This window comes from Cucurbita pepo, chromosome 13 (assembly GCF_057944985.1).
Source record: "Cucurbita pepo subsp. pepo isolate OVF chromosome 13, ASM5794498v1, whole genome shotgun sequence".
Classification (NCBI taxonomy): domain Eukaryota; kingdom Viridiplantae; phylum Streptophyta; class Magnoliopsida; order Cucurbitales; family Cucurbitaceae; genus Cucurbita; species Cucurbita pepo.
In genome coordinates, this window is record NC_141810.1 from 13,025,049 (window position 1) to 13,040,850 (window position 15,802).

The 15,802-nt window shown below is 32.7% G+C and overlaps 3 protein-coding genes, 1 non-coding gene and 1 pseudogene across 4 annotated transcripts; 1 reads left to right on the forward strand and 4 right to left on the reverse strand.

Annotated features, from left to right (window-relative positions):
- Window positions 1–632: 632 nt before the first annotated feature.
- On the forward strand, window positions 633–3,796 carry LOC111808890 (chlorophyllide a oxygenase, chloroplastic). Its single transcript, XM_023695122.2, has 9 exons — window positions 633–795; window positions 1,189–1,422; window positions 1,560–1,664; window positions 1,743–2,018; window positions 2,108–2,255; window positions 2,340–2,524; window positions 2,605–2,717; window positions 2,814–3,108; window positions 3,203–3,796. The coding sequence occupies exons 1-9, from the start codon at window positions 718–720 to the stop codon at window positions 3,371–3,373; spliced, it is 1,605 nt and encodes a 534-aa protein (XP_023550890.2). The 5' UTR covers window positions 633–717; the 3' UTR covers window positions 3,374–3,796.
- On the reverse strand, window positions 3,784–5,499 carry LOC147789756 (uncharacterized; annotated as a pseudogene).
- Window positions 5,500–5,637: 138 nt separating this feature from the next.
- Window positions 5,638–7,223, reverse strand: LOC111808891 (uncharacterized). The gene is made up of 2 exons (XM_087116778.1): window positions 6,354–7,223; window positions 5,638–5,922 (listed from the first exon to the last, which is right to left on the reverse strand). The coding sequence occupies exon 1, from the start codon at window positions 7,049–7,051 to the stop codon at window positions 6,371–6,373; it is 681 nt and encodes a 226-aa protein (XP_086972904.1). The 5' UTR covers window positions 7,052–7,223; the 3' UTR covers window positions 5,638–5,922; window positions 6,354–6,370.
- Window positions 7,224–8,368: 1,145 nt separating this feature from the next.
- Window positions 8,369–8,440, reverse strand: TRNAP-UGG (transfer RNA proline (anticodon UGG)). Its single transcript has one exon. It is a non-coding gene; the product is annotated as a tRNA-Pro (tRNA).
- Window positions 8,441–11,075: 2,635 nt separating this feature from the next.
- LOC111808892 (two-component response regulator ARR8) lies at window positions 11,076–12,176 on the reverse strand. Its single transcript, XM_023695123.2, has 3 exons — window positions 11,941–12,176; window positions 11,756–11,862; window positions 11,076–11,377 (listed from the first exon to the last, which is right to left on the reverse strand). The coding sequence occupies exons 1-3, from the start codon at window positions 12,116–12,118 to the stop codon at window positions 11,288–11,290; spliced, it is 375 nt and encodes a 124-aa protein (XP_023550891.1). The 5' UTR covers window positions 12,119–12,176; the 3' UTR covers window positions 11,076–11,287.
- Between the last annotated feature and the right edge of the window lie 3,626 nt (window positions 12,177–15,802).

Below are 15,802 nucleotides of genomic sequence, written 5' to 3' on the forward strand. Positions count from 1 at the left end.
TACCGGTCCCCACGGTAAACGGTGACCCGATTCCGAAGGTTGGGCTATTTGTTCGGCCCATTTATTTTCTGTCCAATTTTCAAGGATTTAGAGTTTAATTAATACAAATTAATCTAATTAATAAAATTTAAATTAATACAATTAAAATTTAGGAGCATAAATAAATTTCTTCTCTTACCTTTTTTTTTTTTTTGTTATTTAATTTATATCTAATTATTATTTTTAAACTAATTTATAACAAAAAAAGAAAAACAAAATAGTTTTAAGATGAGCTAGACGATATCGAGATCGGCACAGATGGATGGACCAGATTTGACGGTGACCAAACTTACGTACTCGACAGGTGCACCAACCGAAAGAAACCCACGAAGTTGGAATTGGAAATAGATTAGAGAAATTGAGGAAGAGATAGGATATCTTTGCAATCCGAGCTGGCAGGATGTCGGGGGCCCACTCGGGGAAGATACTCGCTCTCACAAAAAAGAAGCATGTGGAGGTTAAGTATGCCACGTGTAATAAAATTGTGCCCACTATTTTCCACGTGGCAGACCTTGGAAGGCCAGCTGAGATCGCGGAGTACAACCGCCTCTTATCGCTAAAATCCCCAAAATGATATCTCTCTCACAAGAATTTTCATTTCGCTCTCTCTCTCTCTCTCTCTCTCAGCCCTCTCTCTCTCCCTCTCTCTCTCTCTCTCAGCTTCACAGTTCAAACGCGATGACCGTCGTAGCAACGGCTGCAGCTCTATCGTTGCCGATCTATATTTCTAAATCTCCGAAGCTCAATTTTAGGAAGGTGCGTGGTTCTTATCTTTGAACGTTCCTCAATTTGTTTTTGATATCTGGTTGTCGATTGAGAGTCCATTTGGTCATTTCGACGTGCATTTTTCTGCTAATTGGTTTCATGGAGCTTAGTTTTCGTAGTGCTTTTGATTACCAAACTTGGCCGCTTCCTCTGTTCGTACTTGTGAGTTTCTTTAGTTGCTGTAGTAGGAGCTTCTAAGCGAGTAATGAGATGGATTAAACGATTTGATCGCTTTCTATAACTAACCATAGGGCAAAATATGTGGATTAACAGATGTTTGATGCATTGTTGTGTTAAACTCTGATAAACGATTGGCCCTGAGGTTCTAAATTTTCGTTCCACTTTGAATGTTATGGTTTGATATTGTGGAGTGTTGGATTTCAGAGTGCGAAAGGAGGATTTAGAGTGTTTGCTGTGTTTGGAGAGGAAGGAGCTATAGAGAGGAAGAGTGGTTGGGAAACGCTATTTGACGTGGAAGATCCAAGGACAAAGGTTCCTCAATGTAAAGGGAAGTTCTTAGATGTTAATCAAGCTCTGGAAGTGGCTAGATATGACATTCAATACTGTGATTGGCGAGCTCGGCAAGATGTTCTTACAATCATGCTTCTCCATGAAAAGGTTCCTCCAATCTCATTCTACTACTTCATTTTCTTGTTCATGCAGTTGGTTTATCTTCCATAAAATTACCTTTAGGTTGATCTTTCTATTTGAAACATGTTTTGTTCTGAATGTTTGTGGCTTAAATATTGCTTTAGGTTGTGGAAGTTCTAAATCCTCTAGCTCGTGACTATAAGTCTATTGGAACAATGAAGAACGAGCTTGCTGGATTACAGGACGAATTGGCAGAAGCTCACAGACAGGTATGTAAAGTTTCTTGTCAATTCTTGTCCAATTTCTACCATTATCATGTTTGAGCACTCATGAACCAACATAAACAGGTTCATATATCTGAAGCACGGGTTGCCACTGCGTTAGATAAACTAGCTTACATGGAAGAATTGGTGCATGATAGGCTGTTACAAGACAGAAACACAGCGGAATTGGATACCCCATCTACCTCGCCCGGTACTTCGACACAATCTCATGATTCTGTAAATAGAAGATCGCCAAAGAAAAGCTTGAACGTATCAGGACCGACCCAACCGTATCATCCCCGCTTGAAGAACTTCTGGTATCCTGTTGCTTTCTCCAGTGATCTGAAAGATGACACAATGGTAGGATAATCCTTCATATCGGCTCATCCAATACCTTTTGAATTCAACTTACTTTGGGTGTCCTCTTACTAATTCATCATCTATTTCAGGTCCCATTTGATTGTTTTGAAGAACCATGGGTTCTTTTCCGTGGAAAGGATGGCAATCCTGGATGCATACGAAACACTTGTGCACATAGGGCATGCCCTCTTCACCTCGGTTCTGTCAACGACGGACGAGTTCAGTGTCCTTACCATGGTTAGTCTTACTAAAAGGAACATACTCAGGAAACTCAAAAGCCTGGCTTAATAAAAACAGAAATCTCATTCGTTGAAATATCAGGTTGGGAATACTCAACAGACGGAAAATGTGAGAAAATGCCATCAACGCGACTACAAAATGTGAAAATAAAGTCTTTGCCATGTTTCGAAAAAGAAGGAATGATCTGGGTTTGGCCTGGTAATGATCCTCCAGCAGCCAATCTTCCTTCTCTACAACCTCCTCCTGGTTTTCAAATCCATGCTGAGGTAATTATCATAGCGGTTGAGTTATAAATGATGAATGTGCATGAAGTCTTCTTCAGCTAAACTGTATGTGCATATGGCAGCTCGTCATTGAAATCCCAGTGGAGCATGGATTACTGCTAGATAACCTTCTGGATCTTGCTCATGCACCTTTTACTCATACTTCCACTTTTGCAAAAGGATGGAGCGTACCCAGGTACAATTTGGTCAATATCATAACTATGGAACTCAAGTTATGAGTTAAAAAAGTCTTAAAAACTGATCTTTAATCTCTACTCTATCCAACTCGCAGCTTGGTGAAATTTTTAACCCCTGCATCTGGGCTCCAAGGATACTGGGACCCTTACCCGATCGACATGGAGTTTCGACCACCTTGTATGGTGCTATCTACTATAGGGATCTCCAAGCCAGGAAAACTAGAAGGTCAAAGTACCAGAGAATGCTCAACACATCTTCATCAACTCCATGTGTGCTTGCCTTCAACAAGACAGAAGACAAGACTCCTGTACAGAATGTCACTGGATTTTGCTCCTGTGTTGAAGAATATTCCCTTCATGCACTATCTCTGGAGACATTTTGCAGAACAGGTAAAATTCTCATCCCAACAGACCCAGAACAGTTTTATTGCTATTCATGATCGTATTCTAAAAGAGGGATTCTTTCTTTTTGCTGTTCATGCAGGTGTTGAATGAGGACTTGAGGCTCGTTATTGGTCAGCAAGAAAGAATGCTGAACGGAGCAAATATTTGGAACATGCCAGTTTCTTATGATAAGCTTGGCGTAAGATATAGGGTATGGAGAAATGCAGTAGAGGAAGGAGCAAAACAATTACCCTTCAGCAAATCAAATTGAACAGAGTATTCAAACTTAGTTAACTTCAACACTTCTTAGAACCCCATAAACACAAATCCCCATCTTTTTCAAAGCTTAAAATTGCTGGCTGAGACAATACCAACCTACCCTCCATCCCTCCATCCCTCCCTCCCTTCAGCTTCCACTTTTGAAAACAACGCTCTCAATTGGACTCTGCAGAAGCTGTAAGAAGAAAATCATATGAAAGCAGAGGAGAATCCCCACGTAATTTAGAGATTGCTATATCAATTTGATTGGCTTGGCTTTTAAGTGCTTCTGCTTTGCTTTCGGTTTGCTTCTCCCGAGCCCCCCACCCCCAAGGGTCATTGTTTTAGGCTTGTAAAAGTATACGAGTATGCTTTGTTCTGTGCATCTTCAACACGAAGAAATTGTACGGTTGATAATAAAGGTTTTCGTTCTCAATCTTCGATCTTCATATTGATTCCAGCAATTTCTCATTCAGAAGTAGCAGTTTTCAAGAACAAATTACAGAATCAGACACCATTTTGATTACTAACAGACGAGGCTATATGATAATTCAAATCATTTGAAGCAGAAGTAAACAAGAAGCAGCTACTTCTGAAATTTACAAGGAAGAACCACAGAAAGGGCAGAAACTGAAGTTGGGCTCCACTACTTTGTTACATGAACGGCAACGAAGGGTCCTTGAAAGAGCGGCTGGCGGCGTCGATTGATCGGAAATTGAGGGCGGAGAGCGACCGAGGGAAAAAGAGGTTACAGTTGTTGCAGTGCATCAGTGGCTCTTTTCCCGGCCACCGCCACACCGGAACAAAGAAGAGCTTCAGAACTTTCTCGTAGTTAACGAGATCGGCCGGCGAGTTGCAGTTTATGCACCGGCCGGCGCCGGATTTGAGGAGCTGGCGAACTTGTTGCTCTAAACCCCCGACGAAGAAGAAGAACATTTTGTTTTCTTCCAGCGATTTTTGAGAGACAATGGGTTTATTTATTGGGAGGGAAGATGCGATTTCATCAGTTACAGGAGAGTCTGGAGGTTTCGGAGGGGTTCCATTCCGTCAAACTTGTGCAGCCGGTCGCCCGTTTTAACCCGTTCTTTTAAGTCTTAAAAAATGGTCGAATAATATAAGTTGCCGGTCACCCGTTTTAACCCCTTCTTTTACTCGGCACTTTCTTCCCTAAAAAGTTTAATCCTAATTTTAAAAAAATGGTCAAATAAAGGAAACGCCTAAAGTTATAGTTCCTTCAAATCTTTTTGAAGTAATACTTCAAAATAAGTGTTAGAAGTCATAATACTTCAAAACTTTCCTCTAATAAGAATTGTTGAAAGGACTATCTGAACCTATGATAACAACTACCACGATGAGAGATATGACCAAAATACGATCTTAAATGTATGTCAAGTAATTATTGATCTTAGAATCGCGTAAATATTGTCAGATCATATTGATAAAGTCGATCTGAAGGTTCTCTTAAAAGAGAATAAAAGGGTTTGCTCATGAAACCTTTTAAATTCTAATTTACTACTAAAATTTTAAAATAGGAAATATTTTATAATAGTTGTGTTTTAATCTCAAAATTTTTACAAAATCTGCAAGTTTGAAATAACTAATGGAGGAAGATGATCTGATAAATGACATAGAAAAGAAGCTACAAACTCACTAGTCTGCAAAATCTTGACATCAAATATGATGAATGTGGAGGCCTTTCTATCTATAATGGCAAAGATTTGAAATTTCGAGCAAAATGTAAGAGTCTTGAAGGTAGATAAAGGGTGTACTGTCAAGCCTCGATTAAGGGGAGAGACTACTCGAAGGTTCCATAGGCATCTCAGGATTGTTAGGAGGGAGTCTCACATTGGCTAATTTAGGAATGATCATGGATTTATAAGTACGAGGCCTAAGGCCAACATTTCCTAACCGATTTAGTTCCCATCAAGTAACTAGGATTTACTCTCGTTGAACAGAAGCCAAAAATCTACTTCAAATATGTGATCAACTACCTTGGCTATTATCAGAGTAATGGAAATAAAGACTTGTTCTTAATATTTTGCTTCACAAGACACAAATGATATGAACTCACCTCGGGGCTAGCGATGTATTGGCATAGGCATTTCTGCTGGAGTGCGCAAAGAGACATATTCCACCTTCCTTGTCTCTATGTTTCTCTCTTCCAGCCACTATCTGGCTATCTGCAAATTTCCCTTGGCCAAAGCTTGTCCAAAAATAAAGATATTGACCCCCTTTTGCGCCATAAAGATGGTTGCCATTCTGGTTGGATTTGCCCCATCAAAACACAGATGAAGATATAGAGTGGCGACCCCAAGGTTTCATCAGCATCCTAATATCATAGTCAACCTTCGTAATGAACTTCTATGTCACATCCTGCTATCTGTTAGATTCTCAGTGTTTCATGGTCAATGGAGTTTCAAGAACCAGTCCACCTTATTTTCTTGCTCCTCTACATCAGCTAAGTTGAAAATAAACAAAAACTAGTCTGGTTCTTCGTCTTCAGTCAATTCATGTCTTCCTAGTACTCAACAAGCGATAATTATACACTGTATGGTTAGCTTCCTGCAGTAAATTGAATAACAAGTTCAATAAGAATTCCAAAATATTTTAACAAATTTTGTTGTTACAACTTCAACGATAGACCAGACAATGGAACCGGGACAGGGTAATAAGCAAAAAATTCAGTGGACCATAGACAGGGAACTATCACATAGGAGTAGAACAAGTGAGATGTATCATGTGTAGTAGCCATAGCGCTAATGAATTTCAAACTTATATTTAATTTCTGCTAATAATTGAAGATGAAATCTGTGTAGTATTCATGTGCATCTCTTCTACCATTACGATTCTGGTAGATAACAGGTCGTTACCAGCTAGGGTTCAACAATTTTGCTCAATTAGAAAAAAATGCAGAATCAAATTCAATTCTCAATCAAAATCTGACCATGCCTTCCCGTGGTAAATTCAATTTCATCATGTACGATCATTGATACCTGCAAATTCTATCCAATCAGCTCAATGGCATTGCGTAGCGGCACAACGGGCACAAATGACTCGTCTCTAGCCATTTGACGATACACTCTCTGTGGTAAAAATGATCGCACGGCAATTGCGTAACTTCCATTCCGTTCATCAATTCATCCAAACATATTCTGCATTCTCCGATCAACAGCTCTCCACGGACATCAATCTCCACGTTCTTCAAACCTTCGATAGCCGACGCACACGCCGGCGACGCTTTAAACGCTTGCTCTGATGATTCCCGCAAAACTCGCCCAATTTCCTCGCGTTCATTGTACAGCGAAACGACTAAAACAGACACCGCCAACGGAAATATGCGACGGCCATCATTAAGAGGATTGCAAACGATATCAGCCGCAACGGACAGAACCTCCGGTACTGCCGCATCCAAGAAGTCTTGCGCGACGCCAGTGTCGGAGAAAACAGCAATCAAGATACTGGAGCCACTAGCGAGAAAGACATCGCAAGGTATCAAGGACGAAGATAGGGAGGAATTTAGGAGAGTGTGAAATTCTTGAGAGTGATTTGACTGAAGAACATGGCGAAAGCGAAGGTGAAAAAGGAAACAGTCACAGGGAAGCAAGTGAGAATTGGAAATGGCAAAATTAATATCATCTTCACCTTCTTCAGGTTGCCATATCTGGTATTCGTAGAGAGTATCCATGGCCATGGCAGATCAAGTACGGTCCAGTAGCGTGAAAACCAGAGAGCGGAATGAAGAACACGAATAACAGAAGAAATTATATGAAGAGAAGAGAGTGGGAGTTGGGTTATTTAGTTTCGGATACAAAGTGAATTTATAAATATGGAAAAAGGAGGCTATTGGGATTGGGAAAACAAACAACGCAGCGTTTCAATGGGTCACAAACTCTAGTTTTTTATTCATATTATTACTTTAGTAAATTACAATTATACCCCTTCCGGAAATTTGTCTATTTTTCTATCAATTTTAAAAAACATCTAATATACTTTTAAATTTTTAAATTTATAATTACCAATTTAAATTTTATATCTGATAATTATTTTCACGAATGTAGTGAATTTTAAAACTTCAAAAGAAAATTTTGAAATTAAATTTATAATTTTAAAAATAATAAAGTAATAATAAATTACAAATATAGACTTTTTTTTTTATAATAATTTCTATTTTTATCTAATATATTTTTTAATTTTATGTCGTGTCTATAAATTTTTATAAATTTAAAATTTCTAGAAAATAATTAGATAGTGTACGTAATTTAAATTTTATAATTTCAAGACTAAATTTATAATTTTAAAGGTTTGAGAACTAAATATACCTCATTTTAAAATTTTGGGTTTATTTGTAAATTAATTTTACCATTTATTGTTTTCTTATTGGATAATAATTTTTTTTTTTTCTTTTAATTTCAACATCTCACAAAGCTATAGGATCTCTCGGACCTTTGACCAATGAGGTAATGACACGTGTACTTATGAACATCAACTTACAAAAAGTAAGGTCCAAACCTAGGTAACACTTAAAAGCGCTGTATAACTCAATCCTATGAGAGACCTTTGGGTGGTCCCTATCAAAAAGTACTAGACAGACTAATAATAAGCAAGATAATAAATAAATAATAATAAAAATAAAAAATAAAAAGTTGTTGGCCATATATAAAGGAATATATTGCATAAGGATATATGAGTAAAGTTAAACTCACTCTTGCCGTAATTAATTAGAATAATTGATAAAATCTAATTTCATCCAATGAAATTTAAGTAAAATAATTGATAAGTAGAAATTTATTTTTAAAAAATACGACAAATTCAAACTAAGTAGTCGTTTTAATATTTATTAGATTTAAAAATCCGACACAAATATATGCACTCCAAAATACTCATTCGTGGAGCTGGGCCGAGTTTGTGACGAACCAAATGGGCCTTATCACTAAAGATTGGGCCTGAAATCAGCCCATTTCCAAGAGGGAAAATATTATTAAAAAAAAGCTTGTAATTTTCAAAAGAAGGGGCATTCCGAGAATCGAACTCGGGACCTCTCGCACCCAAAGCGAGAATCATACCACTAGACCAAATGCCCTTCATGTTATCTACTACTTTAGTAAATTATATAATACGTAAATATTTGAAGCTTGCAATATTTGGGCCATTTATATCTTAGATTATGTTCGTTTCTTTAAATAACTAAAGCAATAAATAAAATTAAATCAGGTGAAAAAAAATAGACATATTAATTAAATATTATTGGTTTTTTTTTTCTGTGTAGATTTTTCTTCGTATGTTGATATTTTCATAATAAATTATAAAAAAAAAAATTAAACAACAAAAAATAAATCGTTGATTTGTAACCTAATATTATTCTGAATTAATTTTTACACAATTAAAAACAAAGAAAATGCACTATTAAAATTAATAAAATATATCATTTAAGATAAATTAAATCTCACGATTTCAAAATGTAATGTAATTGAAAACCGATTTTAAAATAAAGAAATATAGAAGAAATTAAGAATATATATATATATATATATATATATAGGAAAAATAATAATAATAGTTGGTTGGAAATGAATATAAATAGGGAGAGTCCCAAATTGTGGCGCCCCATCATATGGGGCATGGCAATTGTAGTACCCTCAGATGGAGAGACCCCGACACTCCCATTAATGTTGATTTTACACCCAACCCAATTACCTTTTTCTTTAATTTATCTTACTGTTTTTTTAGTTCGCAAAATAATAATAATAATAATAAATAAATAAATAAATTTTAACTTTAAATAAATATTACAATTTTACCTTCAGTTTAAATTTCATTATTTAATGTACAAATTATAAATATTTTTATATGTTTTTAAACTTTAAAATTGATTAATAAATTTGCAAGCTTTATATAAAGTGGTTGAGCTAAATGATTGAATTGGTACTTTAATATCATAAAAATAAATTATAATTTGCATTATTTTTTTTTTAAGGTTTAAAAAAAAATAGAAATAATAACCACTACTTTTTAACCAAAAAATAAATAAATAAATAAATAAATAAATAAAAGACAACGAATAATTAAATAATAATTTAATGGTTTAAAATCCTCTCATTTAATTAATATTGATTTTTCATCCTTTACAATAATTATTGGCTTAGTTTTTCTTTTCTTTCAAGTTATTTTTTGGGCTTATTTTCAGCTTTATCATTTTCATTTTTTAGTTCCAAATTTAGATATTTAATTTATTTTTTACATGTCGGTGGGAGTGATGACTCATCGCTCTCTTCACAATAATAATAAAAATGTTAAATATATTAAATCAAATCATTGGATCGAAAATTTAATAATGATTGACAAGAGGTGGATAACCTCTGAATTATTCTTGCGCTTTATATATATATATATATATATGAGTTATTATAAATTAAGTGTGATTTCCATAATTTTATTTTTTTAAATACGTGTATATGATTAAATTATTCTCAATACAATTAAATTAATCAATGGTCTCTTATATCCCTACATAATTAATTATATATAAAAAGATTAAATTATAAATTTAATCCCGAATGGAATAAATTATTTAGAAAGCGACTTGCTAGAATAAATGAAGGCATCCTGATTTTATTAAGTTTTAAATAATTATTTATTAATACTTGCTGTATTTTAAATTTTTTTATTGTGAAAAAAAAGTGCTAATATAAAAATTTGTAGATTAGATTATTATTTTTAAAAGACTTTCCAGAATGATTTAATTTACAAATTTTAATTCTTCTATTTCGAAAATAAAATTTTAATCTATAAATTTTATATTTAGTCTATATAAATTAATTTTCTTTTAAACATTTTAATTTTTATAATGAAAAATCTTATTGAAGTATTAAATTTTATTTTGCAACAACTCAATCTCTATAATTTTATAAATACAATTATTTTAGACATAGTTTATCGACTAAAAAATATTCATTAACTTATGATGATATTTTTATAGTAAAATCTAAGTCATTATAAATATTAAACTATATTACTATATATTAAAAAGTTTATAAACTAAATTATGTGGAGTTTAAAATTATAATTTAATCAATAATATGGTTGAATTAATTAGGTTAAGTTAGTTTGGTGGTTGTACTATCAAAGATGTCCAATTAGATTTTCATGGGAATTTTCATAAATTTTAACGTAACTATCGATATTAAATGGGATTGATGGGTGTGGGTGACATCCTGTTCACTAAGAGCCACTATGGTCTATTTTTCAATCACTCACCGTCCTCCACCGCCCAACAACTTTACGGTTTTAGCCATTAAAATATTTAAATATTTAAATTTAGTCCCTCTAATTTTAATATAATTTAAAAATGGTATAAAAGATTTTTTGTTTATCACGTCTTATATCCAAGATTTATATTATCACGAGAAAATATTTTTTAATAATTTTTTTTTTATAATTATTATGCTAAAATACATAGGTTTATGATTGATGCCTATTTAATCTCTTAACTTTTTGTAATTTTTTTAAATATAATATTATCTATCTTAATTTTATTAGATAAAATTTATATATTTTTTATGTAGCCACATGACTGGAGTGATGTTAAATAAAAAACATTTAAAATAATTGATTGTTGTTATCTATACCAACTAGCTCTAATTTATTTTTCGATAATTTAATCCTAATAACTTTAAAGTTAAACGTGTTATGCTTGGTGTAGTTCTATATTGAGTAAATTTCTAAAAAGCATCTCGTGTTGGCTTATGAGTATAATTTTCAATCACAGAAACAGTTCAAGACAAGTAAATACCACAGTTATATTAGAGGAGATGTCGAGAAATACCAAAACTATAAAGTCTCGTAAGTGTCCAAGCCCATCACCAGTAGATATTGTCCGCTTTGACCCGTTACGTATCGTCGTCAGCTCTACGATTTTAAAACGCGTTTGCTAGAGAGAGGGTCTATGCTTACTCCAACCAGTATCTCGTATCGTCCGGTGACTAACTCTGATACCATTTGTAACAATCCAAACCAACCACTGGCAAATATTGCCCGTCTTAACTCGTTACATATCAATGTCAGCCTCACAGTTTTAAAAATGCATCTATCAGAGAGAGGTTTCCACATCTATATAATGAATATTTCGTTTCCGTCTTCAACTGATATGGGATCTCCAAATTTAAAATTATAAACATGAAGCGTTACGTAAAGTTTGAAATATAATAATATTTTAGGTAGACTATATAACATACATAAGTAATGTAGACTATATAACATACATAGATAGAACGCTTTTGAACTAATTTATTATTATTATTATTATTATTATTATTATTATTATTTTAATGTTCTAAAATCTAATAATTTTTGTTTAAAGGCTATAATAGAAAAAATAAATAAAATTAATTAAAATTACCTGTTGTTGGGAGAGACGTGGGGGAGAAAATGGAGAAGAAAAGTTGTCAAGGTCATCAAGCAAGCCCAGATACCTTAGAGCCTTATCTCCAGAGTCCACGCAGGTCACTGCTGGGCATTGGATTGTATTATAAAATGGTTTATATAAGAAAGTATGTGAATTTAGATATGGATTGGATTTCTTACCTTCGCATGAAGAAGAAATTGTTAGCAGCTTTTCCAGAACCTTTCTTTCTAGTAGGCTGTCGTCCACTGCCAGCACGTGGAAATGCTGCTGCTGCTGCTGCTGCTGCTGCTGCACTACTTCTTCTTCTTCTTCTTCTTCTTCTTCTTCTTCTACGTCTCCTGCTTTCATTAACTCCATTGTGTTTTCAGAGGTAGAGAAGAAATGAATGGGATCAGGGTGGTGGGTCTGCTAAGATTGCAGCTTTTATGCACCCACTCAAGAGAGAGAACCTAACCAAATAGTTCTAGATGTAGATGAATGACGTGTGCGTCGTGCTCGTGGTGGGGCACGGGGCCGGGTATTTCAAATCCTCTAAGGGTGTGAAAATCTTAAAAGGAAACCCAAAAATGGTTATCTTCTAACGGTGGGCTTGGGGCATTACAAATAGTATCAGAGTCAGACACTAGGCGATGTTCTGTTCCTTGAAGGGATAGACACAAGAAGGTGTGCTAGCACCAATGGGGTGGTGGATTTGGTGAGAAAGGAACGAGTGACAGTAAGAACACTGAACCTTGAAGGGGGTGGATTATGAGATCTCACGTCGGTTGGGGAGGATAATGAAACACTCTTTATAAGGGTGTGGAAACCTTTCTCTAGCATACGTATTTAAGGACAATATCTACTAGCGGTGGGCTTAAGCCGTTACAAATTAGGTTCATCCGTCCACTCAGTTTTGTCCAACCACAGTCTGAAATCTTAGAATGCACTCCACTTCCTTATAAGATCTGGAAACCTCATTTTTTATAAGAATGTGTAAACTTCTCTCTAATATACGCATTTTAAAGTTTAAAGTGAAAAATTTAATCAATATTGGAAGATCTGTGTCTAGATTCTCCATACCCCATTGGTACAACATCCACTTATCTTTTTCTTTCCACTCTTTTCCTTTTCCCCTTTACTTTCTTCATTAATATTTTGTTTGATTGCCAATTAAAAAAAAAAAAAAATCATGATTATGATGGAAATTAAAAGAGTTGATTTTGGGTGTTAATTGGATTTTATCCAATTAATTAAACACCTTTCTCATATTAGTTACAATTTAGAACACAGTACTTAACTAATCACACCATCATTGAATTGGACCCTCCCCTCCATTTCTCCTAGGGCTCTCCCTCTTTTTTTAATTTCTAATTAATGTCGATATCAATTTTATTGAAATATCGAAAAAAATTATTATTTAAATACTATTTATCTTGAATTGGATGCTTTAATAAGTAATAACTTCGCCACGTGTGAAATCAATACGATTTGGTTTCTTCAAATTTCTATATTTATTTCTCTGATTTTTTTTTTTTTTTTTAATTTGTCAGAAAAAAAAATCTTCCCTGAAGTTATGAAATCTGGAACAAAATCCGAATAATATCAATATAGCCTTTAAAAACTCGTCTATTTAAGAAAATTCTAGAAGGGTTTTACTTGAATTGCATGCCAAAATTATATACCTACCAAGCCCCTTACCCTTCCCCCATTATTGTAATTGATTGCTTAAGCTACAAGCAATACCCATTTTTTAAATTCATTGCCTAAAATAATTTAAATTATTCATAAAAATAACTTGATTATTGAGAGTGAGTCTCACCTTGGTTAATTTAATGGAACATCATGAATTTATAATTACTTATACTCAAAATAGAAAATATCATACCATTATATATATATATTTTGAAAAGACAAATTTGGTTACACACAGCGTAATTATTAGAATATTAAGCACTTAAATGGCAAAGAGAAATAATGTATTATTATTTATTTATTTAATTAATTATTGAATATATAATACAATAATTATAAATAAATAAATAAATATATGTATATTATGACACCTATTACAGAGACAGCGCGTGGAAGGGATCTACCTGAATAAATAAAGGAAATTTTGGAGAGGGAGTGGGGCCCACTCCACCTCACTCTTACCCTATGTTGCAATTTCTTCACGAATTTGGTTTTCTCTCTTATGAAAAATCTCTGGTGGGGTCCACTTTGCAAGATCTTTGGTGGGCCCCACAGTTTCCTTCCGTTGCTCTTTATTATTATTATTAATTATTTTTTTTTTTCCTTTTTCGAATCGGCAGGAAAATAATAATAATAATAAAATTAAAATTTTAATTGTCTGCCACGTGTTACTGTTCCCATGTGTTGTTCGTCAATCATAGTCTGTCAGCCAGTAATTGGATATCTGACGTGGATCAATCTCAATGGTTGGATTTGAGCATTCTTTTTCCTTCTCATTATTCTATTCCGTGCAGCTCTCTTGCTTTTCAAACAAAATAGTCCTATAAAATTAAAAATATATATATTAAATTATAAATTACCTAAAGATTTTTATCTATTTACTTCCACATTTTTAAAATTTTCAATTTTATATCAAATAATTATCTAAAATTTTAATTATTCATTGAATTTAATAAATATAAAATTAAAATTTTGTTGTACTATTAAACATAAAATATAATTTTATCCAATAAATTAATTTACAAAATCAACTGATATTTTAAAAACCTATTAAATATTTTAAATACAAAATTAAAAGTTTAATAATTTATTAGGTAGAGAATTTTCAAAATTAAGTATAAAATTTAGAAGTTTATAGCATTGGTTATATTTATATTAAAATATGTTGATAATTAAGGAAAAATAAAATGGACCCATTGGTACATAAATTCAGGATCTTATTAACCAATCTTTTCTCAATAAGGTCATCCAAGAATCATATTCATAGATTTCATTCCATTTACTTTCTGGGGCCTACCTTATTTCTTTTCCAGTCCTCATAGTTCCTAATATTTACATTGGTGGGCCCAGATCAAAACGACGTCGTTTTCCAGGAATGATTCCATGTGTCTTGTTTACCCTAAATTGGTGAAAGGATAGATTGTGTAAATAGTTTTAAATTAAATCTCGAGTTTTGTATAAAATTTTCAAATAATTTTAACAATTTATTACTTTCAAACCTTTTGAAATTACCATATAAATTTTCAAATAATTTCGGTCTAATATGAATTTTTTAATTTTATATCTAATAAATTATGAGATTTTTAAAAATATAATTTTAAAAATTGAACCAATAATATCGATTTTAATGTAATAATAGTAGACTAAATTAAAAAATTTGAAAAATATGAACAAAAACACGCTCGATTAGATCGGTATGATAGACCAATGATTCACATCAAACGTGCTAGTCAATTAATAATTTACTAAGTATATCGATTGAAGTTAAGCCAAAAATCAATAAATGAAGGCTATACACGGTAAGCTTATAAAAAAAAAAAATCTCGATATATCACACCAAATCGAATGTGGTTGAATTTACGGTACCCTTAATACTTTTTCGTGTAAAATCTCTTTATTTAAAAAAATTAAATAAGTTTGAAAAAAAAAAACTAATTAACTTGTTTGACAAAGTGGCAAATTTCACATTAATCAATTGCTGAGTGTGTTATGGGAAGAAAAGGAAGGGGGGAGGAGAAAAGCCAAAGTATTGACTTTAAGTCAAATCAATATTTATTCTTTTACGCTTTAAAAAAAGAATAATAAAAAATTAAATAATATATATTAGAGACTGTTGTTGGAATATAGTAATAATAAGTTTATTTTTATATGAATTTAAATTTATAATTGAAATATAAATAATTGCTGATTTAATATTTTAATATAGACTAAAAGGATTTAACTTTTTAAAAAATAATGGAATAAACTTGTAATTTAATTTTAATATATTAAATATATGATATAAAAATTAATTTAATGCCCCACTGAGTACTATGATTATTTTTAGGTATCAATTTGTCTAGAAACTATGTGTTTCTTAATCATTTGAGG